Below are 26,082 nucleotides of genomic sequence, written 5' to 3' on the forward strand. Positions count from 1 at the left end.
AGGAACATTTCTTAGCATATTACCAATGTAACACATTTGCCTCCAATTGTCTAGTACACTTTGTCTGTCATTTTCATCTATTGAGTCGTTTTGAATATACCTTAGCACAGCTTTGGCAGTTAACCTGCGTGGAAGGGCTCCAGTACACAAGGTTTCAAGATCACTCAAAGTTTCCCCTGACTGGCAAGAGAACACATGTTTGGAGAGACTCAGCTTACAAGTTTCCTCACACGTGATCATCATCGCAATATCACTGGTGGATTTTTTCTCATGTTGGAGCTGTTCTTGCAGCCGCTCTGTCTCCTGTTGTGGCTGCTGCCGGTATTTCTACAACCGGTTCATGAAGGGCAGCTGCTGCTTGAACAGTGGAGCGACCCAAGGGCGAGGTGATAGTGGGGCTGAGGTTGCGATCTGTCTCATTTTGATCCAGTTCCTTATCCCCCACTTCCAGTTGACGGATGGGTCCATCTGATGATAGCAGTGGTTATAATGGTGAAGTTAAATGGTTTAGGTACATATTTTGGGAGAGTGGGTAGCATAAGATACAGTGCGAGTTCGAAGCACTAGGTTATCTTGAGATGATTTGGGGCTTTTTTTAGTGTCCCCGCGGCCCGGTCCTCGACCAGGCCTCCACCCCCAGGAAGCAGCCCGTGACAGCTGACTAACACCCAGGTACCTATTTTACTGCTAGGTAACAGGGGCATAGGGTGAAAGAAACTCTGCCCATTGTTTCTCGCCGGCGCCTGGGATCGAACCCAGGACCACAGGATCACAAGTCTAGCGTGCTGTCCGCTCGGCCGACCGGCTCCAAGCATAGGGAGGAAACTATGCGGATAAAAATAAAGTACCTTTTAGTTTTACTTTTGAATAAGGCGTAGGTTGGACAGCATTTTAATTCGTTATGGAGTGAGTTCCATATACTATAATAATAATAGTAATAATAATAATAATAATAATAATAATAATAATAATAGTAATAACAATAATAATAATAATAATAATAATAATAATAATAATAATAATAATAATAATAACAACAACAACAACAACAACAACAACAACAACAACAACAACAACAACAACAACAACAACAACAACAACAACAACAACAACAACAACAACAACAACAACAATAATAATAATAATAATAATAATAATAATAATAATTTATTTACAAGAAGGTACAATGGGTTGGTGAGATTACATAAGCGTGGTATTTTTACATTCATACAAAGCCACTGACACGCATAGCGTTTCTGGCAGGTCCTTAATCTAACATATCAGGTAAGATGAAACGGTGCATTGTGGCAAGGTTTTTTATTAACAAATTACTACAATATAAGTTGACAGAGGTGATTACACTGGTAAAGATATGTGTGTGTCTTAAGTACTAATATTGGGGAAGTGGGTAGTACAAGATACAGTGTGAGTTTGAAGCACAAGGTAGGAAACTATGAGGATGAAATTAGGTACTGTGCAAGAGACTTCGTGATAGTGTTATGTATGTAGGTAATAATTATGTTGATGTAGTCTCTTTGCAAGAACCATATACTTCTAACACCTCATGATGTAGGCATACTAATATATGTTAAAAGTGATCTGGTTTGTAAACATATTAAAAACCATAAGAGTGAAGAAACCTATTATCAGAAGTTTCAGATTTCCACATAGACTGGCTCCTTTTACCTCTGCAACAACTATGTGAGATGTGACAGAATGATTGAGACATTTTTTCCTTCAGTCAGTTGCAACTTGAAACCATCATAATGGGTGACTTTAATGCAAGACACAACAAGTTAGGGGATGATAAAACTAACAGAAATGGTTCGATGTTCGTAAAATACACCGGGAAAAACAATATGACTGTTTTTTATCTAAACCCATCTCATGTCACTCATCTCTCAGGTGGACGGCTTGATTATGTAATAGGTTATGGTCTCTTAGACAATGCTGTTCATGTTGACCAAACCACACACTAGAAGTGAAGGGACGACGACGTTTCGGTCCGTCCTGGAACCATTCTCAAGTCGATTGTGATGATTGAAGATTGATTGGTTGATAAAGATTAAGCCACCCAAGAGGTGGCACGGGCATGAATAGCTCGTAAGTGGTTAAATTTCTTGTACAGTAATTCTTTTAGTGTTTTGAGGTCGCAATTAATCGTAAGCTGCTATCGCAGGGGAGGATACTGCTTGACAGTATTTATGAGGGTGTCCAGCTGCTAGACACTTTTTTTGACCAGGAGAGTGGCTGTGTTGATGGCTTCAAGGTGGTTATTGCAAGAATCGTGGACTCTTAAAGCTCTTCTAAGGTCGTTGGTTGCTTCACATTCCAGAAGATAGTGAAGCAATGACTTTTCTGTGACAGTTTGGCAGAAGATGCACACTCTCTGTTGGGGTTCACCAATCTCCCAGTTGCATCTGTAACCTAGACGTAGTCTATATAACCTAACTGCTATTTCCCTGTGGATTCCTTTTGGGATATTTAACCTTTCTAATTGGTTGGCTGATGATATATTGCAGAGGGCGAACCTTCAGCTACTCTCTGGTGGAGATAGGCTTTGTTGAGGTATGAGAGTTTTATGGTGAGGATGTTTTTTATGTTCTCTAGGCTGGGTTGAATTGTTTTATGTATCACTGGATGACGAGTTGCCAATTTAGCAATTTCATCGGTTTTTCATTTAATGGGATTCCAACATGGGATGGGATCCACTTTAAGGTTATGTTGAGTCCTTTGCCTTTAGCGACTGCTCCAAGATACAAAATGGTGGTAATTATTTCTACGTCATCTTTCCACTGTTTTTGTCTTAATATTTGAAGTGCAGCTTTTGAGTCTGGGTAAATGATTGCATTTTGAGTGTTTTGTGCAATCACATATGCGAATGCCTGTTGTAAGGCAAACAGCTCAGTTTGGGTTGATGACACTAGTCCTCCTAGTCTCCAATATGCCTGTACGCTGGCCGTGCAAAGAGCAGCGCCAGCACTCTCATATTCTGTGTTAACCTGTCCGTCTGTGAAGATGTGGGTGGCTCCTGCTACTGCAATGCTGTACATTTGCTTTTCTATTATGAGCCTTAGAATTGTTGGATCATAGGCAGCCTTTTTCATTGGGAGACTTTCTATTACTATTTTCAAGGTAGGCTCTTTCCACGGTGGGGAAGAAGTGTAGTTTGGGTGTGGTTGATCACCTTCTCTATCAAGAATCATGCTTTTTAAATGTAGTGTTTAGGACATTTCCTGCTCTGGCAGCCAAAGAGTTTCCATTGTTTTGGCCAAGTCCAACCACCAAGGCCTGCCGTACTGGGACTGGACCAGGAGAAATAATTATCTTACTGATAATTGTGGCTGTTCTTTGTGAAATTCTTTCTTGAAGAGAGGGCAAACCCGTTTCCAGTCTTAGAGTTAAGACTTAAAACACACTACATGTTACTGAGCATTATAGAGCTTACAAAACAACTGACTCACTCAATACATTTCTTCAAGCTAACCGCGCATTTTGGGAACTGAAAGAACGACTACGTAGTCAATATTGGGAACAATTCTTACAGGGCATCAAGCATGCAACATCCTCAGCCCAAATGTGGGCCAAAATTAGAAAGTTCTCAAAACCTAGCACCCCTAAACTCGCTAATCACTCCCCAATAGCTTATGCTAACATGTTGCTAGAACAGTATGCAAGTAAGTAATTATCAAAAGAAGGCACCAAACTGGGAAGGCTATATAGTGCCATCATATGTGCTGAATAATCAGAGGGGTGCTAAATATCACTAAGGATGCCAATACGAGAACAGAAACGCAGTTGGCGATCGATATCAAAAGTATTTGATTCAACAAGAATTCTATTGAGGGACAAGCGACCACGATGGACGATCGGAAAGCAAGAAACACGCTCGTCCTGGAAGTCAGGAAATTCAACAAGGATATGCACGACCGTAGGAAGGACAATACAATTTGGACAATAAGGAGCAGGGTGGCGCTCCATTAAGTGACCATGAGTTACACATGTATGACCAAAAGGCAACCTCGCCAGAGCCGTTTCCCATCGTCGGTTACAGTGGTAGGAGGAAGGCCAAACACACTACTCTTAAGAGTATGCAATTTGTTACCAGTAACAGAAGACCAACAATCGTGCCAACGGGTAAGGATGGAGGAATGAATAACTGGGTAAAAGTCGGAATAAGGAATACCTTTACAAGAGAAGGGACAAGAGTGGACAGCTTCTCTAGCGGCAGCGTTCGCATGCTCATTTAAAGAGACACCAACATGGCTGGTAACCCAGCAAAACTCAACCGACTTAAATTTACTGGAAATAAGAAACCGCCAATGTTGAGTGTTCAACATTGAAGAAGAAAAGTGTTCAAGGAAAAGGCGTTTCAGAACCATAGGAGGGGTAAAAGCATTAGTGATACAGGTCAGGGATGCACAAAATCTTGGAAAGTGGACCCTCCACGAGGGAAATGATGGAACAATTCGAGGAGAAACATCGGTAATACGAATCGAAAGAGAATCCTGTACGCGAGGTAACGGGACAGAAAGAGGAAGGTGGTGAAGAGGAACGGGAACGACAGGAGGGATAAATGTCAAAGCCGACAGAGGCGAGAGTAAGGATGCTGTAACGACCGCGCAAGATAGCGAAGACAGAAGAGATTACGGTAGTCCTAAAGAGATAGGAAGCCAGTGTCTACATACAAGCTGAGGGCGGGAGTCAAACGAAAGGCACCAGAGCTGAGGCGCATCCTAGTATGGTGCAAGGCATCAAGATGGTGAAGAGTAGGAGGAGATGCAGATGAGTAAGCAGGGCAACCGTAATCGAGTTTTGACAGTAGAAGAGAGGAATGTAAAGAGAGGAGCGTGCACCTATCCGCTCCTCAAAAAACATGGGAAAAAACCTTAAGGAGGTTATGGGCCTTAGAGCAATCAACTCGGAGGTAAGAGATATGGGCCGACCAAGACAAACGAGTGTCAAAGATTAACCCCCAAAAGCCTAGCAGAATACCTGTACACAAGGGGATTACCATAAAACGACAAAGAGTGTCAAAGAACGACACGCTTCCGAGTAAAAGATATAGCACAAGTCTTAGACATGGAGAACTTGAAGCCATAATCGGTGGCCCAAGACGACACAGTAACAATCGCAAGTTGAAGCCGCCGTTGAAGGAGAAGCAAATCATCACCCCGACAACAAAGGGTAAGATCGTCGACATAGAGAGCAGAGAAGACGTCAGAGGAAAGAGAGGAAAGAAGACCATTGAGGATAACCAGAAAAAAGTAGTTCTCAGAACACTACCTCAGGGCACACCCTCGAATTGCCGAAAAGAGGCAGAAAGAGTGGCACCAAGACTCACTCGAAAGGAACGATGAGAGAGTAAGCTTTGGAGGAAGAGAGGGAGATTACCACGAAAGCCAAGAGAACGAAGATGGGGCAGAATATGATATCTCCAGGCGGTGTCGTTAGCCTTTTCCAGATCAAAAAGGACGGCAACAAAGGAGGTCCTCGCAGCAAAAGCAGTACGAATATAGACCTCTAAGTTCACCACGACATCTGTTGTGCTGTGGCATTTGCGAAAACCAAATAGAGAAGGGAAGAGGAGGTGATAGTGTTCTAAGAGCCACATCAAACGAACGTTAACCATACGTTCAAAGAGTTTGCAGACACAACTCGTGAGGGCAATAGGGCGGAAGTCCTTAGGGGATGTTCCGAGAGACCCTGGTTTCCGAACAGGGAGAACAACAGCATTGAGCTAGTCCTCAGGGACTGGCTCGATGCTGGTTATACAGACTCGAGTCAGGTTATACAGACTCAGATTATGCTCGAGTCAGGTTATACAGACTCAGGTTATGCTTGAGTCAGGTTATACAGACTCAGCAAATACTGAGACGTGCACGGAGGGAAATGGCGGAACATCTCATAATGAATGTCATCAGAGCCCACTGCCATAGAACCGCAGAGGGCCAGGACAGACTGAAGTTCAAAGAAAGAGAAGGGATTTTTATAGGGGAAGGCTGAGATGGGTACGGAAATCTAAGGGATGAGATTCAAGAACAGGCGTACGAAGAAGGAAAGACTAAGGAAGATGAGAGCCAGAGCTAACAGACGAAAAATTGGAACCCAGTTCGGCCGCATCCTGCACCGGGTCCGCCACAAGAGTATCACGGAGGTTAGAAACTGGTGAGACATCGGGAGCGAACTTACCAGCTATCTTGCGGATACGCTTCCAGATCTGCAGCAAAAGAATTTCGAACGTAATGGTGGAAACATCAGACTTCCAAAACTCACGTTTAGCCACGCAAATGATCCTACGGAACACCGCACTTGCTGTCCGAAACAAAAGCAAAGAATCTGCCGGCGACGGTGTCTCTTCCAGGCTGCATGCTTACAGCGGACAGCCCGAGCACAGTCTGCATTCCACCAGGGAACGCACTTCCGCGTGCCCCGAGAGGTAGAGCGAGGAAAAGAGTGGAGGGCAGCGTCAAAGACAGTATCATGAAAGAGAAGGAGGGCGCGAGGGAGAGGCACAATGGAGAGGTCGGATAGGGAGTAGTTCGGAGGGTAAAGAGGTTCCAATCTGCCTTGGCAAACTCCCACCTAGGGAAGGAGAGGGGAGGGTGAAAGGTAACAAGGATGGGGAAATGGTCACTGCCATGGGGGTCATTGTTACGAACCTTACCTCCTGTGGAGGTTAGTTTCAAATATAAAATGTTGGGGGACACAGTTGTTGGGATTGAGTACTACAGATGTTGGAGGTAGCATGTTTGGAGCAGATGCTCTTTTGTTTATGATCTTGTTAATAATATTTCATGTACCTGATAATTGTTTTGTTGTTGTTACTGGCGGAGAATAAAACCATGTGGACGAAGATTGTTTCTCTTACCACAACCATAACAGTGGCGACGAGGATTATACATCTCCGGCAGAGAGCCTGGGTACGAGACGTGGTGTGAGGATCAAGAGTGAGCAGGGTACGTCGTGTGGACGAGTGGACGCTTCGTATATAACAGTGGAGTGAGCTACCACCGTGGCCATGGCTACGCCGCCCATGTCAATGGAGCCGTTAAACACTGCCAAGATCTCATTGGACCTGTGGCTCAGCCTGCTGGAAGCAAACTTTCAGTGCCGGTAGATTAAGGAGGACGCCAACAAGAAAGCGGTACTCTTAGTTTCACTGGGTTCTGAAGCATATAGTGTTCTCGGAAATTTGTGTGCACCGGAGCTAAGTCATACGAAGACCTATGTATACCTGATTGCTCTGCTTAAACGTCAGTATGTGGTGAAACCATCATATCAGAGGAATTTGATGGATTTCCAGAAGAGGACGAAAAGCAGCAGGAATCCGTACAGGATTTATTTGCGGAACTGAAGGCTTTGGCTAACCCCTGCAACTTCGGAGCACAGTTGGACAGCAGGGTTAGGGACCAGTTTTTCATGGCAGTGGAAAAGGAGAATTATTTCCCTAACCTGGTGGCAGAAAATTTGGACCTACAATCGATGACTTCATGGACAGTGCTCGAGAAGATATTGAACCTGGAAAGGGCTTTTGGAAGTAAGACTTCTACTCAGGAAATTATGGTCGTACAGGGCCAGACCAGATGTAAACACTGTGGATACAATCACATAAGTAGCAAGTGCAAGTTTCGTGCCTATATATGCAACTTTTGTAACAAGGAGGGACACTTGCAGAGAGTATGTAGGGAATATCTGAACAGGAACAGCAAGGCCTGGGAGAGGAGACGACCAGGGAATGCAGGAAGAAGAGGTAGTGGTACTGTGGTCAAGGCAGTAGAGGAAGGTAACCAGTCTGAAGAAGCTGCAGGTGAGGAAAACCGACTATATTCGGTGAAAGAAAAGGTATGTTCAGTGAAGTCACAAGTGGTGAATTTTGTAATTAATGGGAAGTTAGTTCCCTTGGAACTGGACACTGGTGCTGCAGTGTCAACATTGTCTAGAGATTGGGCAGATACCTTGCAATTGAATGTAAAACCAGGTAAAAAATCATTAAGTGCTTATGATAATGCACCGATTAAGGTCTATGGCAAGGTGTCGGCAAAAGTAGGTTATAATGGAAAATAAATTGTCCAGGATTTTTATGTAGTGGATTCACATAATCTTAGCCTATGTGGTAAGGATCTCATGGAAAAAGTGGGAATTTTCTTGGCGGGCCTAGATGAATTATCGATATTTAAAACAATTAAAAGTGCCGAGCAAATGTTAGACAAATATTCAGTGGAGGCAGATAAGCCAATTAATAGCATGGTGGCAAAAATTCACCTGAAAAGTGGGGCTTCACCTAAATTTTTCAAGGCAAGAACAGTGCCGTTTCATTACAAGCAATTGGTAGAATCTGCCCTGGAAAAGCATGTGGCAAAAGGCATCTTAGAGCCAATTACACATAGTGAGTGGGCAGCCCCAATTGTACCAGTGTTGAAGGCAGATCGGAAATTCTTGAGAATCTGTGCAGACTTCAAGGAACTGAACAACCGCATACACTGTGAGAAGTACCCTTTACCTAAGATAGATGAGTTGTTGTCAGTGGTCTGCAAGGGGGCAATTTTTTCTAAGTTTGACCTGAAAGATGCGTACTTCCAAATTCCTGTAGAGGAGGAGAACCAGAAATTGTTAGTGATTAATACCCACAAGGGGTTATTTAAGTATAAAAGACTTCCTTTTGGACTCTCCTCGTCTCCAGCAATTTTTCAGAGATTCATGTCCCAGTTGTTAGTTAACATTGAAGGTGTGGCTAGTTTTTTAGATGACTTTATTGTATGTGGAGAGAATGAGGAAGTGCATGATGCTAGATAAGAACAAGTTTTGAATCTTTTGCAAAAGCACAATGTGAAGATAAATAAGGGAAAAACAACGTTGAAGACCAAGGCCATTGAATACCTGGGGTACCATATTTCAGGTAAGGGCTTTACTCCTTCTCACAAAAATGTAGCGGCTATAATAGATGCCCCAGCCCCAACATCAGTTGGGGAAGTATAGTCTTCAGGGATATCTGAAGTATCAGGGTACAGGGATATCTGGGGCTTGACTCAATTATTTAATTATTTAATTTAATAACGAAGGACCACCCACTTTTGAGAAAATAGGGAAACTAATAAAAAGTGATCATTAGAAACACAAAGAAGAACCAGTGTTTATGGATAAATATTAGAAAGAATAATCACTTAAATAAATAATGGACTGTATGGTTAATTAACTAAAGTCAGAGCCTCAAACACCTACATTGGGGGGGTATTGCTAGAACTTCGTATACGTCTAGGAACTAGTGTGGTTCGTCACCAGTTCATTGTTGAGTAAAGAATATTATGACCAAAATATTATAGAATCAATAGGTAAATCCAAATAGAGAATATTAATGATTGTTAGAATTAAAGAGCAATCATCTAAGTAAACACACCAATCTCCAAATTCATATAGTAAGTACTCGATATGATAATATTATGGATATGTATAATAAATTGGAGTAATTAAATGTGTACAAAAAGTCTTAGCTTTAAGACGATTTCTATGACATCGTTCGTGCTTCGTCCTCGTGATCTCAGGATCTCCACACAGAAGCCATTAGAGGTGAATAACACGAATGTAGTTAACGACTCGTTGACTCCTCACATACGAGCTGTAATATAAAGGATATTACGTAGCATTGAACTAGGCTACTTAAATCTCAAAATTTATGAAAATAGAAAATGAATATTAATGCGGTACTAACATTGGATTTATTGTCGTCCCGCTATGTAACGACAGACTACCCACGAAATATACAATCTCTAATGATGCATCAAGAAAGAAAATATATTTAGCATGAGCGCAGTATATGCTGAAGTCTGCCGATATCGCGTCTCAGTCTCAAACTTCCACGATGTTGTACACGTGATTGAGAGTTTGGCTTGATTCTCGACGCGTTATTGTTTGACCGAGCACTATGGAGTACGTGGAAGAATAATTATTCGTTATAAGTTGAGTATCAGTGTAATTCTTGGTGATAATCCCAACGCCACGTGTCTCAGACTCTGACGCCACGACTTTCTTCTGTCCAAGTACGCACACTGGCTGCTCACTCCACAACACCAGCCTCGACAATGGCGTCTCCTTCCTCTCCAACCCGCGTCCCGCATTCACCACAGAAATTATTTATCACGAATAATACTATTTCGCGCAATTGTGGTTGAAATACTTTAATAAGGACTGGGTTGTGATTCTAGAGATTTAAATATTATTGCTTTCTCGTCTTAAGGTGGTAAACGAGAAATGGAGAAGATTATAGTTTTCTCCATGGCATTCACGCGTGACAGAAAAACTATTACTTGATAACAATTGTAACTAAAAACTCTCGATTTAGAATTATTTGGGAGTTATGTTATCCGTAAATAATTATCACACGGAATACTGATGATTTTAGAGAACCACATTCAATTCTCTAGCACATTGGCAATAAATGTGTTTAACTAGATATAATCTGACGCAATATTGGTGCTTGATTTCGTAAGTATTCCAGCATTAATACGCAGATATAATGGTTAGTTTATGTTAACATTACTATTAGTAAATTTAGTGACTACTGTAGTTAGTATATAATAATAATGATTTATTATAATGCAATAGTATTGTATTAGTGTTGGAAATTTCCAACACCCCAGTCCCAACATCAGTTGGGGAAGTACAGTCTTTTGTTGGGATGGTTACATATTTTTGTAAGTTCGTGAAGAACTTTTCAACAAAATTAGCACCCTTGTATGAATTGTTGAAAAAAGGGGCTGGATTTAAGTGGGCAGCAAGAGAGGAAAATGCATTCAGGAATATTGAGCAGGAATTGATCAATTCTCCAGTGCTCACTAATTTTACAGGTAGACTCCCGTTAAAACTGGAGGTAGATGCTTCCCCAGTAGGAGTGGGTTGTGTATTATTACAGGAAGTAGATGGTCAGGATAAAGTAGTATATTTTGCTAGCAAGAAATTATCTCCTGCGGAACAGAATTATTCTCAGTTAGATAAAGACCTTAGCTTTGGTATATTCTGTAAAAAACAGGTATTTTCTCCTGGGGAGGAAATTTCTTGCTAGAACAGACCATAAATCCCTGCTAGGATTGTTTGGCAGAGGTAAGCATATTCCAGTTAATGCCAATGCTAGAATTCAAAGATGGGCATTACTACTCTCTCAGTTTGAGTATGATTTAGAGTTTAAGCCAGGCAAGGATAATGTAGTAGCTGATGCATTAAGTAGATTGCCTGTGACAGAAGAATTAAATTCCTGTATTCCAGTGTTGTATGTTAACCTGGTGGAATCTATGTCTTTTGAGGATATTTCATTCCAGACTATTAGGAAGGCAACTGGTAGAGATCCCAAATTAAGTCTGTTGATGAAATATGTCAAATATGGTTGGAATGATAATTTATTACTGTCAGAGTATGCTGCAGTAAAGGCTGACCTTAGTATTCACCAGGATGTACTAGTGTATAGGAATAGTGGTGGTGCCTGGGGAACTGAGATGTAAGATTTTGGAACAGCTGCATGTAGGCCATAATGGCATAAATGCTATGAAAGCAGAAGCTAGAAGTTGGGTTTGGTGGCCAAAAATAGACCAGGATATTGCTGAGGTAACAAAAAATTGTCATATTTGCTTTAAGAATTATCAGGATCCACAGGCCCCAGTACTTTCTTGGCCATGCACTGGAAAACCCTGGTCTACACTTCATGTAGATTATGCGGGACCTATGGATAACAAATATTACCTAGTGATGGTGGATTCATACACCAAATTTCTGGATGTGCATGTGTGTAATTCCACCACATCATCTGTAACTTGTGAATTACTAAGGAAAACATTTTGAAATTTTGGATTGCCAGACATAATTGTCTCAGACAATGCTCCTTATTTTGTTTCTGTGGAAATGGAAGATTTTTTTTTCCAAAAAATGGTATTAAACATGTAACACCTGACCCCTATAATCCTTCTTCAAATGGTCTAGCAGAGAGAGCAGTGAGATCCTTGAAAGAAGGGTTAAAGCGGTTTACGGAAGGTACTATTAATACAAGGCTTTGGAGATTTTTATATAATCAAAGAAAAACTGTTCATTCTACTACTGGTAAATCTCCTTCTGAATTACTGTTTAATAGACACTTTAAAGTGCACATGAAAGCAGTAAAGACAGATCCCGATCAAGAGAAATCGGTAACTAGCTTGGCCAGTCAGTTGGCTCAGGGAGAGGAATTGTTGTTTAATGAGGGGGATGCCGTATATGCAAGGAATTTTGGAAGTGGAAAGCCCTGGGTGGAAGGAAAAATTAGGGAAGTCCTGGCCCGCAGGAATTTCACTGTGCAAGTGCAGAGTTTTGGGAACATTAATTGGAAAAGGCATGCCGATCAGCTCATGCCAAGGTTCAGAGGGAATTTTGAAGACCCTTTATGTGGGGGTGGGGCAACTAGTGATACCCATCCTAATAATGAAGGGTCTTGAGAGGATGGGTCTCAACCGTCTCCTTTACTTAATTAGTAACATGTTGTCTCCCCAGATATATGGCTTTACGCATGGAAAGAGTGTACATCACTGTATTACCACATTCCTCACCCTGCATACTGATAGGTCATACACCACTTCCCTAGATCTTAAGTCAGCCTTTGACATTGCTAACCGACACGTCATTCTGAGCGAATTTGCTAAAATGAATGTTGGAGGATGGCTTCTACGGTGGATAAGAGGCTATTTATCCAGCAGGAAGTAATCTGTACTGTTCCAAGGGCATAGGAGTGTAACGAGAGATTTTGAACTTGGCACTCCACAGCGAGGTGTCCTCAGTCCTTCTCTGTTCAATGTGTTAATCAATGTACTTTTAAACGTAGTAACTAGAAGGCCCAGCGAACACATCATTAACTATGCGGATAATATACTGACCCACACTAATGGATATACCAACACCCAAAATGTTCTGAACTCTGTATTGTACACATGTCAGGAACTATGCATAGTCATCTCAGTAGAGAAAATAAAGATCCTGAACCGACGCCCACCCAGACTGGGTGGGGCTGTTCGCAAAATGCAGTTGGATGATGGCTCTCTGCTCGACTATGTTACCAGATACAAATACCTTGGTCTTGAGGTTCTACGGTACCGCAATGTTGTAGCCAGACTGGGTCGCCAATGTAGAGAGAGGCTCCGTGCTCTTAAGGCGGTGGCAGGCTATCATCTAAGCTATTGCGCAAATGTGAGAATTGGAAAAATGACGTATCTCTCATATATTAGGTCTCTGATTGATTATGCTGCACCCATGCTTGCTCTAGTGCCTGAGAGAATGCTTGGAGGGCTGGAAAAGATGCAAAACGAAGCCATGAGGATTATCCTCGGATGCCCCTGTACAACTAAATTACTGAACTTGAGGAAGGAACTGAATATTTCATGTGTAAGTGATCGTATCATTGAAATTAATGCTTTAATTGATATCAAGATGCTTAGGCTAACCCACCCTAACCCCTGCACTGAAGCCCTCCAAGCCTTCTTCCTTGAAGATCAGCATCCCTCCAAATGGATTACCAAAACTGCCATTATGCTCTGAATGTATAATATTCATCACCTCTACCAAGAGAGACAACAACAACACTTTCCTGCCCCATGGTAGATCACTCCTTTCCAAATTACTGTCCCCCCATTTCCCACCCAAGAAACTGATTAAAGAACAAGCCTTGCTTCGACAAGAAGCAAAGAATAATGCCTTAAGCCGAATTGATGCTTTAGTCAGAGAGCGCTGCCTTTCCCAGATTATTTACACTGATGGATCCTTGCATCAGTCCCATGGTGCAGCTGGAAGTGCAGTTGTTGTGACAGGGAGAGATGGTTCCTTCTCCCATGAGTGTGGAGCGCGACTAAGTAACTGGGCCTCCACTCTTCAAAGAGAATTGGTTGCCATAATCCTTGCACTCGAGCGCGTATATGAAACCGAAAATGACACGCTAATTGTAAGTGACTCCTTGTCATCCTTGACTGCCCTCAGCTCCCCAAGGCATAACTGTGACGTGTTTATCTCTGAAGCTAGACACATATATAATAAAATAATCAATGATGGAGTCAAGGTCTGTCTTCTGTGGAATCCTTCCCATATTGGTCTCCGAATGTACGATAGAACTGATGAGTTGGCCAAGACTTTTGCTCGTAAAGAGGGAATTGATTACCAACTTGGACTGCCCCTGAGCAGCCTGAGGGCAGTAATATTCCGGGAATATGAACTGAATTTCGGAGACTTGAGCCAAAGTGAAATTCACACCAGTTTCTCCATCTATCATCATTCTATTATGCAGGAAGAACCGCACGTCTATGGGTCATCCAATAAGGTTAGCAGACTTCTAGATGTTTACCACTGCTAGGTTTAGGCTCGGCTAGGTAACTCCTCTGGGAGTTTGTAACATCTGCTGATGTAGATCTGACTAAATGTAATCTCTGTCAGCAGAACTATTCGCATACTTTGCGTCATTATATAATGGAATGTGAAAAAATCGCGGAATTCAGAGATAACACCATCAATGGTGTCCAAGAAATTTGTAAGTACTTCATTCATAATGATGTGCTGGCCGAAATCTTAGCGAAGTATCCAAAATTTGCTTACTGTAGGTAATGCATGCACATGACTGTAAAGCTGCCACCCAGTTTAGTGGGTGTGCAGCACATGACCGTAAAGCTCCCACCCAGTTGGGTGGGTGTGGATCACATGACCGTAAAGCTGCCGCCAAGTTGGGTGGGTGTGGAGCACATGACTGTAAAGCTGCCGCTCAGTTGGGTGGGTGTGGATCACATGACTGTAAAGCTGCCGCCCAGTTGGGTGGGTGTGGAGCACATGACTGTAAAGCTGCCGCCCAGTTGGGTGGGTGTGGAGCACATGACTGTAAAGCTGCCGCCCAGTTGGGTGGGTGTGGAGCACATGACTGTAAAGCTGCCGCCTAGTTGGGTGGGTGTGGAGCACACGACTGTAAAGCTGCCGCCCAGTTGGGTGGGTGTGGAGCACACGACTGTAAAGCTGCCGCCCAGTTGGGTGGGTGTGGAGCACACGACTGTAAAGCTGCCGCCCAGTTGGGTGGGTGTGGAGCACATGACTGTAGAGCTGCCGCCAAGTTGGGTGGGTGTGGAGCACACGACTGTAAAGCTGCCGCCCAGTTGGGTGGGTGTGGAGCACATGACTGTAAAGCTGCATGCACTCTCTTGAACATTATATTGTAAAATGTCCCATATTGACTGACTTTCGCCCTCCTGTGCTAAGGTATGCTGAACTGTGTAATTAATATATGAGTACTGGAACACTTGATGATATATTGGACTTGTACCCAAGATTAACCATGTAATGTATCAATTATAAAATGTATGTATGTGATGTAACTATATAACCTGAGCTTGTAAAGGCACCTTCATCACCTTCAGTGATTAAGTGATTAAGTGCTTAATTGCACACTAATTTCTCTATCAGCCATCTCACTCTGTCAGAGTAAAAGAGACAAATGTATGTAAATGCATGTGTGTGTGTATATATGTATGTATACATATATGTATATATGTATATGTACATATATGTGTGTGTGTGTGTATGTATATATATGTGTATAAAGTATATATGGAAGTTGATCAGAATTACATTTCACCTTTGTAAATGCACATTAATGACACTATGTAAAAGACACATCGAACACTTTATGTAGGGCATACGTAAATCTGTGTATCTATGTATTTACGTATGTAGGTTAGGTTAGCATTTTAAAAGCACCGAATCACCTTCTGTGGTTGAGTGTTCAATAAACCCTTGAACTATATGTTTAACACATCTCTAACCTTGTCCATGGAGGGCAGAAGAAAATGTATATATGCTGGTTAGCATTGTAAATGTGTGGCCACGTTTGTGGTAGAAAATAATATTAATAATAAAAAAAGAAGTTGGGTGGGTGTGCAGCGAAACTAGTAACTGTGTGACTCACCATAGATGTAAAGTGACTTGTGTAGTGACTATAGTGAGCCTCTTGTTGAATCACTTGTGATACAAAAGATTATTGATGTGTGTATCTGTGTAGGTGATTGAATATGTATGTGTATATATGTATATGTATATATATGTACATGAATGTATGAGTATGTGTACATGTATATATAACATTAATAATTGTGTAACTAGCGTGAAAAGATTGTTTTTTGCTTAGCTAAACGAACTAGAGGGTTCAGTTCCTGAACCGATTATGTGCCTCTGTAATTCTTTACACCACCACCCACGGGATGGGTATGGGGTGCATAATAAAGAAAGAAATTGAATTGTAACTTACCTTATCTCCTAAGTGTCAACATATGCCAGTTCAGTTCATGTTATTGATCTCAATTAGTTTTAAATCTTAGTTTTTAAGTTTTTTCCAGATCTTGCCAAAAACGCTGTGCGTATTAGGGCTTTAGGTATAGTATAGCAATAATAATAATAATAATAATAATAATAATAATAATAATAATAATAATAATAATAATAATAATAATAATAATAATAATTATAATAATAATAATAATAATAATAATTTATTTAGGAAATGTACATACATAGTTGCAGAGTTACAGTACAAACATTCTGTTTGATTTAAAGATAGAGGTAGTACATACAATACCTAAAGCCACTAGTACGCATAGTGTTTCGGGCAAGGTGAGGTGGGGAAAAAACACTTAGACTAAAACTTAATAGTAATTGAGCTTAAAGTATAAATTGTGTTGAATGGAAAAAAATAATAAAAGATAAAAAAAAGGGGGGGGGGGAACTTGGTAGAAAATAGTCAATATAGTATATACTTGTTTTTTCTTGAAATTCTACTTGTATCATTCTACTTGTAACTCCCAACCACTCCCAACACCAACACCCTGTGGGAATTAGTGGAATTTATATCTATCCTTGAGCTGTAGTTGACCCCATACCCCAGCCCGTGAGTGATAATGGACCCCATACCCATCCTGTGGAAGGGAGTGGACCCAGTATACTCATCCTGTTGGTGATTGTGGACTCCATGCTCATCCTGTTTGCAGTAGTGGACTCCATACCAATCTTGTTGGCAGCATTGGACATCATACCCGTCCTGTGGGTGGGAGTGGACCCCATGCCCATCTTGTGGGTGCTAGTGGACCCCATACCCATCTTGTGGGTGCTAGTAGACCCCATACCCATCTAGTGGGTGGTAGTGGACCTCATACCCATCCAGTGGGTGGTAGTGGACCCTATACCCATCCTGTGGGTGGTAGTGGACCCCATACCCATCTTGTGGGTGTTAGTGGACCCCATACCCATCCTGTGGGTGGTAGTGGACCCCATACCCATCTTGTTGGTGGTAGTGGACCCCATATTTATCCTGTGGGTGGGTAGTTGACCCCATACCCATCCTGTGGGCGGTAGTGCACCCCCATACCAATCTTTTGGGCGGTAGTGCACCCCCATACCAATCTTTTGGGCGGTACTGGACCCCATCCCCATCCTGTGGGAGTTATAGTGACCTCATACCCTTACTGTAGGTAGTAGTGGCCCCCCCCCCCTCATACCCAACCTGTGGGCGGTAGTGGACCCCATACTCATTCTGTGGGCGGTAGTGGAGCATATACCCATCCTGTGGATGGACGTGCCCCCCATACCCACCCTGTGGGCAGTTGTGGATCCCATACGTATCTCGTGAGGGGTAGTGGACCCCATACCTATCCTATAGGTAGATATTGGGCATAGATCCATCCTACAAGTGGTATGGACCCCTTACCCACCTAACAGGTGGTAGTGGACCCTATACCCACCTAACAGGTGGTAGTGGACCGTATACCCATCTTACATAAGGTAGTAGACACTATACCATCCTGTTTGCAGTAGTTTACCCAATAGACATTCCAATGTAATATCGTTTTCTGTTGACGATCCTACAATACATTCTTTAAAGATTTTTATAGCAGACTAGTGTATATAATGTTGATTGTTGAAGCACTATTATTCTATGTAATAATTTATATTGCTTATTATAATTTACTAAGAACAACTAATATTTCTCAAAGCAAAACTACGAAACTTCAATAGGATGTAGCTGATCTGTAATATTCTAAGAGCATGGACAATAGCAGGTAAATTTCACAACCCACGTGGGACCTGAAAACTACAATTTTCATTATAATTGAACCAATCACGACTATTCTGCTGTCTACGGCAGTGGGCGACTACTGTGAGACGTAAATTGGTACGTGAGGAAGAGTTTGGGCCTTGGAACATAAGTAACTGGGCATATACCACATATGTACTAATTCATATTCAACATATTGACTTTAAGCATTAAGTCATATATGTGCTGTCTTGTGCGAGAGTGGGTTGGTGTGTATGTGTGTGGACTCACCTAATTCTACTCACCTAATTGTGCTTCCAGGGGTTGAGCTCTGGCTCTTTGCTCCTCGATCTCAACCGACAATCAACAGGGTTACAGGTTCCTGAGCCTATTGGGCTCTATCATATCTACACTTGAAACTGTGTATGGAGTCAGCCTCCACCACATCACTTCCTAATGCATTCCATTTGTCAACCACTCTGACACTAAAACAATTCTTTCTAATGCCGAAACGCTTTGCGTAATAGTGGCTTTAGGCATTGTATGTACTAGCTCTATCTATAAATCCATCAACTTTGTATCTTACCTTGTATGTATGTACCTTACTTGAATAAAAAATTATTTATTTACTTATATAATATCTCTGTGGCTCATTTGGGCACTCAGTTTCCACCTGTGTCCCCTAATGTTTGTGTCCCATTGAGTTTAATAGCCTGTCTTTATCTACCCTATCGATTCCCTTGAGAATCTTGAATTTTGTGATCATGTCCCCCCTAACTTTTCTGTCTTCCAACGAAGTGAGGTTTAATTCCCGTAGTCTCTCCTCGTAGCTCATACCTCTCAGCTCGGGTACTAGTCTGGTGGTAAACCTTTGAACCTTTTCCAGTTTAGTCTTATGCTTGACTAGATATGGACTTCCTGCTGGAGCCACATACTCCAGGATTGGTCTGACAAACGTGGTATATGACGTTCTGAAATATTCCTTACACAAGTTTCTAAAGGCCGTTCTTATGTTAGCCAACCTGGCATATGCCGCTGATGTTATCCTCTTGATATGAGCTTCAGGGGACTAGTCTGGCGTGATATCAACCCCCAGGTCCTTCTCTCTCTCTAACTCTTGAAGTATTTCATCTCCCAAATGATACCTTGAATTTGGTCTCCTGCTCCCTACACCTATCTTCATTACATTACATTTGCTTGGATTAAACTCCAACAACCATTTGTTCGACCTTTCCTGAAGCTTGCCCAGGTCTTCTTGAAGCCTCAAACTGTCCTCCTCTGTCTTAATCCTTCTCATAATTTTGGCGTCGTCAGGAAACTTTGAGAGGAATGAGTCTATACCCTCCGGGAGATCATTTACGTATATCAGAAACAAGATAGGTCCGAGTACAGAGTCGTGTGGGACTCCACTGGTGACTTCATGCCAATCTGAGGTCTCATCCCTCACAGTAACTCTCTGCTTCCTATTGCTTAGGTACTCCCTTATCCACTGGAGTGCCCTACCAGTTACCCCTGCCTGATTTTCCAGCTTATGCATCTGCCTTTTATGGGGTGCTGTATCAGAGGCTTTCCGACAGTCCAAAAAAATGCAGCCCGCCCATCCTTCTCTTTCTTGCTTAATCTTTGTCACCTGATCATAGGATTCTATCAAGCCTGTAAGGCAAGATTTACCCTCCCTGAACCCATGTTGATGGGTTTGTCACGAAGTCCCTTCTCTCCAGATGTGTTAATAGGTTTTTTCTCACGATCTTCTCCATCACCTTGCATGGTATACAAGTTAAGGACACTGGCCTGTAGTTCAGTGCCTCTTGTCTGTCACCCTTTTTGTATATTGGGACTACGTTAGCCGTCTTCCATATTTCTGGTAGGTCTCTCGTTTCCAGTGACCTACTTCACACTATGGAGAGTGGCAAACAAAGCGCTCCTGCACACTCTTTCAATACCCATGGCGAGATTCCATCCGGCCCAACAGCCTTTCTTACGTCCAGCTCCAATAGGTGCTTCTTGACTTCATCTCTTGTTATTTCGAACCGTTCCAAGGTCGCCTGGTTTGCTGCCACCTCTCCTAGCGCCATAATCTCTCCATGTTCTATTGTGAAGACCTCCTGGAACCTTTTGTTGAGCTCTTCACACACCTCTTTGTCATTCTCTGTGTACCTGTCCTCACCCGTTCTAAGGTTCATCACCTGTTGTCTTCCTCCTGATGTGACTGTGAGGTAGCTTTGGTTTGGTCATCGGTTTATTAGCTATATCATTTTCATACCTTTTCTCAGTTGCTCATCTCACACTGACATACTCGTTCCTGGTTCTCTGGTATCTCTCTCTACTTTCTGGTGTTCTGTTATTACGGAAGTTCCTCCACACCCTTTTGTTCAGCTCCTTTGCTTTCATACATTCCCTATTAAACCACAGATTCTTGTTTTGCTTCTCGGTTTTTCCTGTTGGGCTGGGTTAAACCTGAATACAGCCTCCTGACACTTTTGGGTGACATAGTCCATCATGTCTTGTTCGGACTTGATTCTGAGTTCAGTGTCCAATCGTATATCCCTTAGGAATTTATTCATCTCCTCATAGTTTCCCTTTCGGTACGCCAACCCTTTGATTGCCAGTTCTTTTTTGGGGGGATAATTCCGAGCTCAACCAGGTACTCAAAGCTCAATACACTATGATCAGTCATTCCAAAGGGGGCTTCCAACTTAACTTCCCTTATTTCCAACTCATTTAGGGTAAATATCAGATCAAGCAAAGCTGGTTCATCCTCTCCTCTCATTCTTATCGGTCCTTTGACGTGTTGACTTAGAAAGTTTCTTGTTGCCATGTCCAACAGCTTAGCTCTCCATGTGTCTGGTCCACTATGTGGGTCTCTGTTCCCCCAATCTATCTTCCCATGATGGAAGTCTCCCATAATTAGTAGTCTGGATCCGTTCCTGCTAGCCACAGAAGCTGCTCTCTCTATTATATTGATGGTGGCCACATTGTTTCTATCATATTCCTGTCTGGGTCTTCTGTCGTTCGGTGGTGGTGGGGGGGGGTTATATTTGACTACAACAATAATTTTCTGTCCTCCAGCTGCTATGGTGCCTGATATGTAGTCACTGAAACCTTCACAGCTCTGATTGACCATTTCTTCAAAACTCCAATCTTTACTTATCAGTAAGGCTACACCACCTCCTCCTCTAGTGCCCATTCTCTGAGTTCAATTGTTTTATTTGTAATTTGTGTGTGTGTGTGTACTCACCTAGTTATACTCACCTAGTTGTGTTTCCGGGGGTTGAGCTCTGGCTCTTTGGTCCCGCCTCTCAACCGTCAATCAACTGATGTACAGATTCCTGAGCCAACTGGGCTCTGTCATATCTACATATGAAACTGTGTATGGAGTCAGCCTCCACCACATCACTTCCTAGTGCATTCCATTTACTAACTACTCTGACACTGAAAAAGTTCTTTCTAATGTCTCTGTGGCTCATTTGGGTACTCAGCTTCCAACTGTGTCCCCTTGTGCGTGTGCCACCCGTGTTAAATAATCCATCCTTGTCCACCCTGTCAATTCCCCTGAGAATTTTGTATGTGGTGATCATGTCTCCCCTAGCTCTTCTGTCTTCCAGCGACGTGAGGTGCAGTTCACGTAGTCTGTCCTACGTGACAGACTACTCATGCCTCTTGGTTCTGGGACTAACCTAGTGGCATACCTCTGAACTTTTTCCATCTTCGTCTTGTGCTTGACTGCATACTCCAGGATTGGCCTTACATATGTGGTATACAAGGTTCTGAAGGATTCCTTACACAGGTTTCTGAAAGCAGTTCTGATGTTAGCCAGCCTCGCATAGGCCGCTGATGTTATTCTTTTGATATGGGCTTCAGGAGACAGGTTTGGCATGATATCAACTCTCAGATCTTTCTCTCTGTCCGTTTCGTGAAGGACTTCATCTCCCATTCGGTATCCAGTGACTGGCCTCCTAGTTCCTCCTCCTAGTTTCATTACCTTACATTTACTTGGGTTGAACTTTAGTAGCCATTTGTCGGACCATTCCTTCAGTTTGTCTAGGTCATTTTGTAGCCTCATACTATCCTCCTCTGTCCTGATCCTCCTCATAGTTTTCGCGTCATCAGCAAACATCGTGAGGAACGAGTCAATTCCTTCTGGAAGATCATTCACGTATATCAGAAACAGTAAAGGTCCAAGGACTGATCCCAGTCGGACTCCACTGGTTAATCCCCGCCACTCTGAGACCTCACCTCTCACGGTGTCTCGTTGTGTCCTGTTGCTTAGGTACTCTCTTATCCAGTGGAGTACCTTCCCTTTCATTCCTGCCTGCATCTCCAGTTTGTGCACTAGTCTCTTATGTGGTACTGTGTCAAAAGCTTCCTGGCAGTCCAGAAATATGCAGTCTGCCCAGCCCTCTCTCTCTTGCCTGATTTTTGTTGCCTGGTCATTGAACTCAGTTAATCCTGTTAGGCATGATTTACCATCTCTGAGCCCATGTTGATGTTGTGTTACAAAGTTCTTCTGCTCCAGATGTTCCACTAGCTTTTTTCGAACAATATTTTCCATCATCTTGCATGGAATGCAAGTTAGGGACACTGGCCTGTAGTTCAGTGCCTCCTGCCTATCACCCTTCTTGTATATTGTGACTACATTGGCCGTCTTCCAAATTTTTGGCAGTTCGCCTGTTACCCGTGAGTTGTTGTACACTATGGAGAGTGGTAGGCACAGAGCCTCTGCTCCTTCCTTAAGGATCCATGGTGAGATTCCATCTGGGCCTATAGCCTTTGTCACGTCCAAATCTAGCAGATGCTTCCTTACCTCCCCACTGGTAATCTCAAACTCCTCTAGTGGTGTCTGGGTTGGTGTTCCCTCCCTTATCTCTGGGTCTTCTCCTTGCTCTGAGATGAAGACTTCCTGGAATTTCTTATTGAGTTCCTCGCACACTTCGTTGTCGTTTGTAGTAAATCTTTCTGCCCCTATCCTCAGTTTCATTACCTGTTCCTTCACTGTTGTTTTCCTCCTGATGTGGCTATGCAGCAGTTTGGGTTGAGTCTTTGCCTTCCTCGCTATGTCATTTTCATATTGCCTCTCTACCTCTCTTCTCACCCTGACGTATTCATTCCTGGCGCTCTGGTATCTTTCTCTGCTCTCTAGTTTTCTGTTGTTTCTATAGTTTCTCCATGTCCTTTTACTTAGCTGCTTTGCTAGCTTGCAACTCTGATTAAACCATGGGTTTCTCATTTCCATATATTTTTTTTCCTTTTGGACTGGGACGTACTTGTCTGCTGCCTCCCTACACTTCTGTGTGATGTAGTCCATCATGTCTTGAACCGTCTTTCCTCTGAGCTCTGTTTCCCAAGCTATTTCAGTTAGGAATTTTCTCATCTCCTCATAGTTTCCCTTCCGGAATGCCGGCCTCTTGTTTTCTGGTCCCTTCCTTGAGTACATTACCCTTCTTCGACCAGATATTCAAACAACAGTACACTGTGATCACTAATACCCACGGGGGCTTCAAGACCGATTTCCCTTATGTCTGAATCGTTCAGAATGAATACTAGGTCGAGTCTTGCTGGTTCATCATTACCTCTCGTTCTCGTGGGACCCTTGACATGCTGACCTAAAAAGTTTCTAGTCGTCACCTCTAGCAGTTTCGCTCTCCATGTTTCCTCACCTCCATGTGGTTCTCTGTTTTCCTGGTCTATCCTTCCATGATTAAAGTCCCACATGATAAGCAGATGGGATCGGTTTCTACAGGCAGCAGCGGCTGCTCTCTCAATGATAGTGTTAACTGCCATGTTGTTTCTGTCATACTCTTGCCTGGGTCATCTTTCATTTGGTGGTGGGTTATATATATCACTGCTACTACTACTCTTGGTCCTCCCATTGTCATGGTGCCTGTGATGAAGTCTCTGAACCCTTCACAGTCTGGAACAACCATCTCCTTGAAACTCCATTCCTTTCTCATCAGTAGAGCCACTCCGCCTCCTCCCCTTTCTTCCCTCTCTTTCCTTATTACAGTGTAGTCCTGGGGAAACACCGCATTCGTTATGATTCCTGAGAGTTTTGTTTCTGTGAGTCCAGTTACATCTGGGTTTACTTCTTGTGTTCTTTCCCTAAGTTCACTGGCCTTGTTTGTAATCCCATCTATATTCGTGTACATGACCTTGAAGTTGACTCTTTTCTGTCCATTCTCAGTTTCTGTTGATTCCACTGGAGTTGGAGGGCAAGATATGTCTGGGATGGGTGAGCCTAGGATGGGGGACCTGTGGGGTCTGGGGTGTGAGGGGGCTGGGAGGGTCTGGAACAGGGGTGGCTAGGGAGGGGGGCTGTCGTGAAGCGGCTGAGGGGGTCCGGGGTTGGGGATTAGTTGGGTCATGTGATGGGGGAGCGGGAGGGGCATGTGGTGGGAGGTCACGGGTTGGGGTATGCAGCGTAGACTGGGATGGGTTGACAGGGAGCTCAGGGGTTGGCAAGGGGAGGGGAGCCTCGGGAGGGGGGGCTGGGAGGGAGGGGGATGGGGTAAGGAGGAGAACCTGCAATGGGGAAACTGGGAAGGGCACAGGCTGGAGAAACAGGGAAGGGCATGGGGTGCAGGAACAGTGAGGGTCTGGGGTAGGGGGCTGGGAGAGAAAAAGGGTATGGGGGGAACATGGGAGGGTCTTGGGTAGGGGCTGGGGGAAAAAAAGGGCATGAAGGGAACATGGGAGGGTCTGGGATCAGGGAACATGGGGGCATGGTCTGAAGGGGGACTTTACTGTCTGGGGAGGTGCAGGTGATTGGTGGGGGATGGCTGAGGGGTTGGTTGGTCGGTGGGAGACTTCTGTTACAATCCTCCCTGGGGATGCTGGTCTGCTGGTGGGGGGATTCCCACTCCCTTCTGAGGTTCCTGGAGATACTGAGCTGAGTTTTGTGGCTCCCATATCCCCACCGCTTTCTCTGCGTCTCCTCCTTGTTTTTGCAGCCTTCCTTCTCTCCTCCCTTGTCATGTCCCTTTGCAGAAAGACGTCCTGGTATCCCCCTAACTTCACATGTCTTCTCTTCCTGGATAGGATTTTCTCCTGTGTTGCCTCGTTCGTGAGCACTACCTTTTTCAATCGTTTCCTTTCCCTCATGTAGATGCCCAGCCTGAAAACCTTCTCTATGTTTCCATCTACCTCCTCCATATCCAGTCCCTCCAAGATCTCTGTCATGGTTGCTCGGTCCCTCCTTCTCCACTCCTCCCGATTGAATCCCTCTGGTTCTTGTACTACTACAACTATAATTGCTCGTTTCCTTTCCAGCATTTGTTCAGTGCATTTTGCAGCTTCCTGTGAGGTAGCTGCTTTCATAGCTGCTGCCTCTAGAGCGGCCTTGGCATTTGGGCTGTTCTGCAGTATTTCTGCAAAAGAGAGTCCCCCTGGAAGGAGCCTTCCCTCAGCTTCGTCCCCTGTTTCCAAGGGGTTGCATACCCTGTGCTGGTTTGAATTCTGATTTTCCCTGAATCTCTTTATCTCCTCTCTGGCTTCCTCTAACTCACTCGTTTGGTTCTGTATTAATGTTTGCATTTCCTGCAGGTCTCTGCCAAACTTCTCTTTCATGTCCTGCAGGTCTCTGTCGAATCCCGCTTTCATTTCTTCCAGTTCTCTGTTGAACCCCATTTGCATTGCCTGCAGGTCTCTGTCGAATCCCCCTAATGTCTGGTTAAGCCATTCAAAGGTAGTACCCACCATTCTCCCCTGTCCCTGTATTTGGTGATGTCCCTCCATCATTTTCCCTGGCTGAGGGAAAAAAAACGTCCTGGCTTTTTCTTGTGCGTGTGTTTGTGTTTATGAGTGTGTGTTTGTTGTATGTGTGTGTTTGTGCGTGTGCGTGCGTGTTCGCTTGTGTGTGTGTGTGTGTGTGTGTGTGTTTGTAGGGGAGGGGACGCCTGGGAAACTGGGGGGGGGGGTTGGAGGGGCGGAGATGTCACTTTAGTTCAGGTGGTCAAATAGTGGGAGGGAGTCGCGCTGTGTGGGAGGGGTTTGGGTGTGGGGGGGGGGATCTGGCATGCTAC

The 26,082-nt window shown here is 43.5% G+C and overlaps 1 protein-coding gene across 1 annotated transcript; it reads right to left on the reverse strand.

The window, feature by feature from the left end:
• Positions 1 to 268: 268 nt before the first annotated feature.
• Positions 269 to 25,759, reverse strand: LOC138353662 (golgin subfamily A member 1-like). Its single transcript, XM_069306846.1, has 4 exons — positions 25,074 to 25,759; positions 20,047 to 20,284; positions 6,193 to 6,220; positions 269 to 468 (listed from the first exon to the last, which is right to left on the reverse strand). Exons 1-4 carry the CDS (start codon positions 25,757 to 25,759, stop codon positions 269 to 271), a joined length of 1,152 nt encoding a protein of 383 aa, XP_069162947.1.
• Positions 25,760 to 26,082: the final 323 nt, after the last annotated feature.

The sequence above is a fragment of the Procambarus clarkii genome, chromosome 59 (genome assembly GCF_040958095.1).
Source record: "Procambarus clarkii isolate CNS0578487 chromosome 59, FALCON_Pclarkii_2.0, whole genome shotgun sequence".
Classification (NCBI taxonomy): Eukaryota; Metazoa; Arthropoda; class Malacostraca; order Decapoda; family Cambaridae; genus Procambarus; species Procambarus clarkii.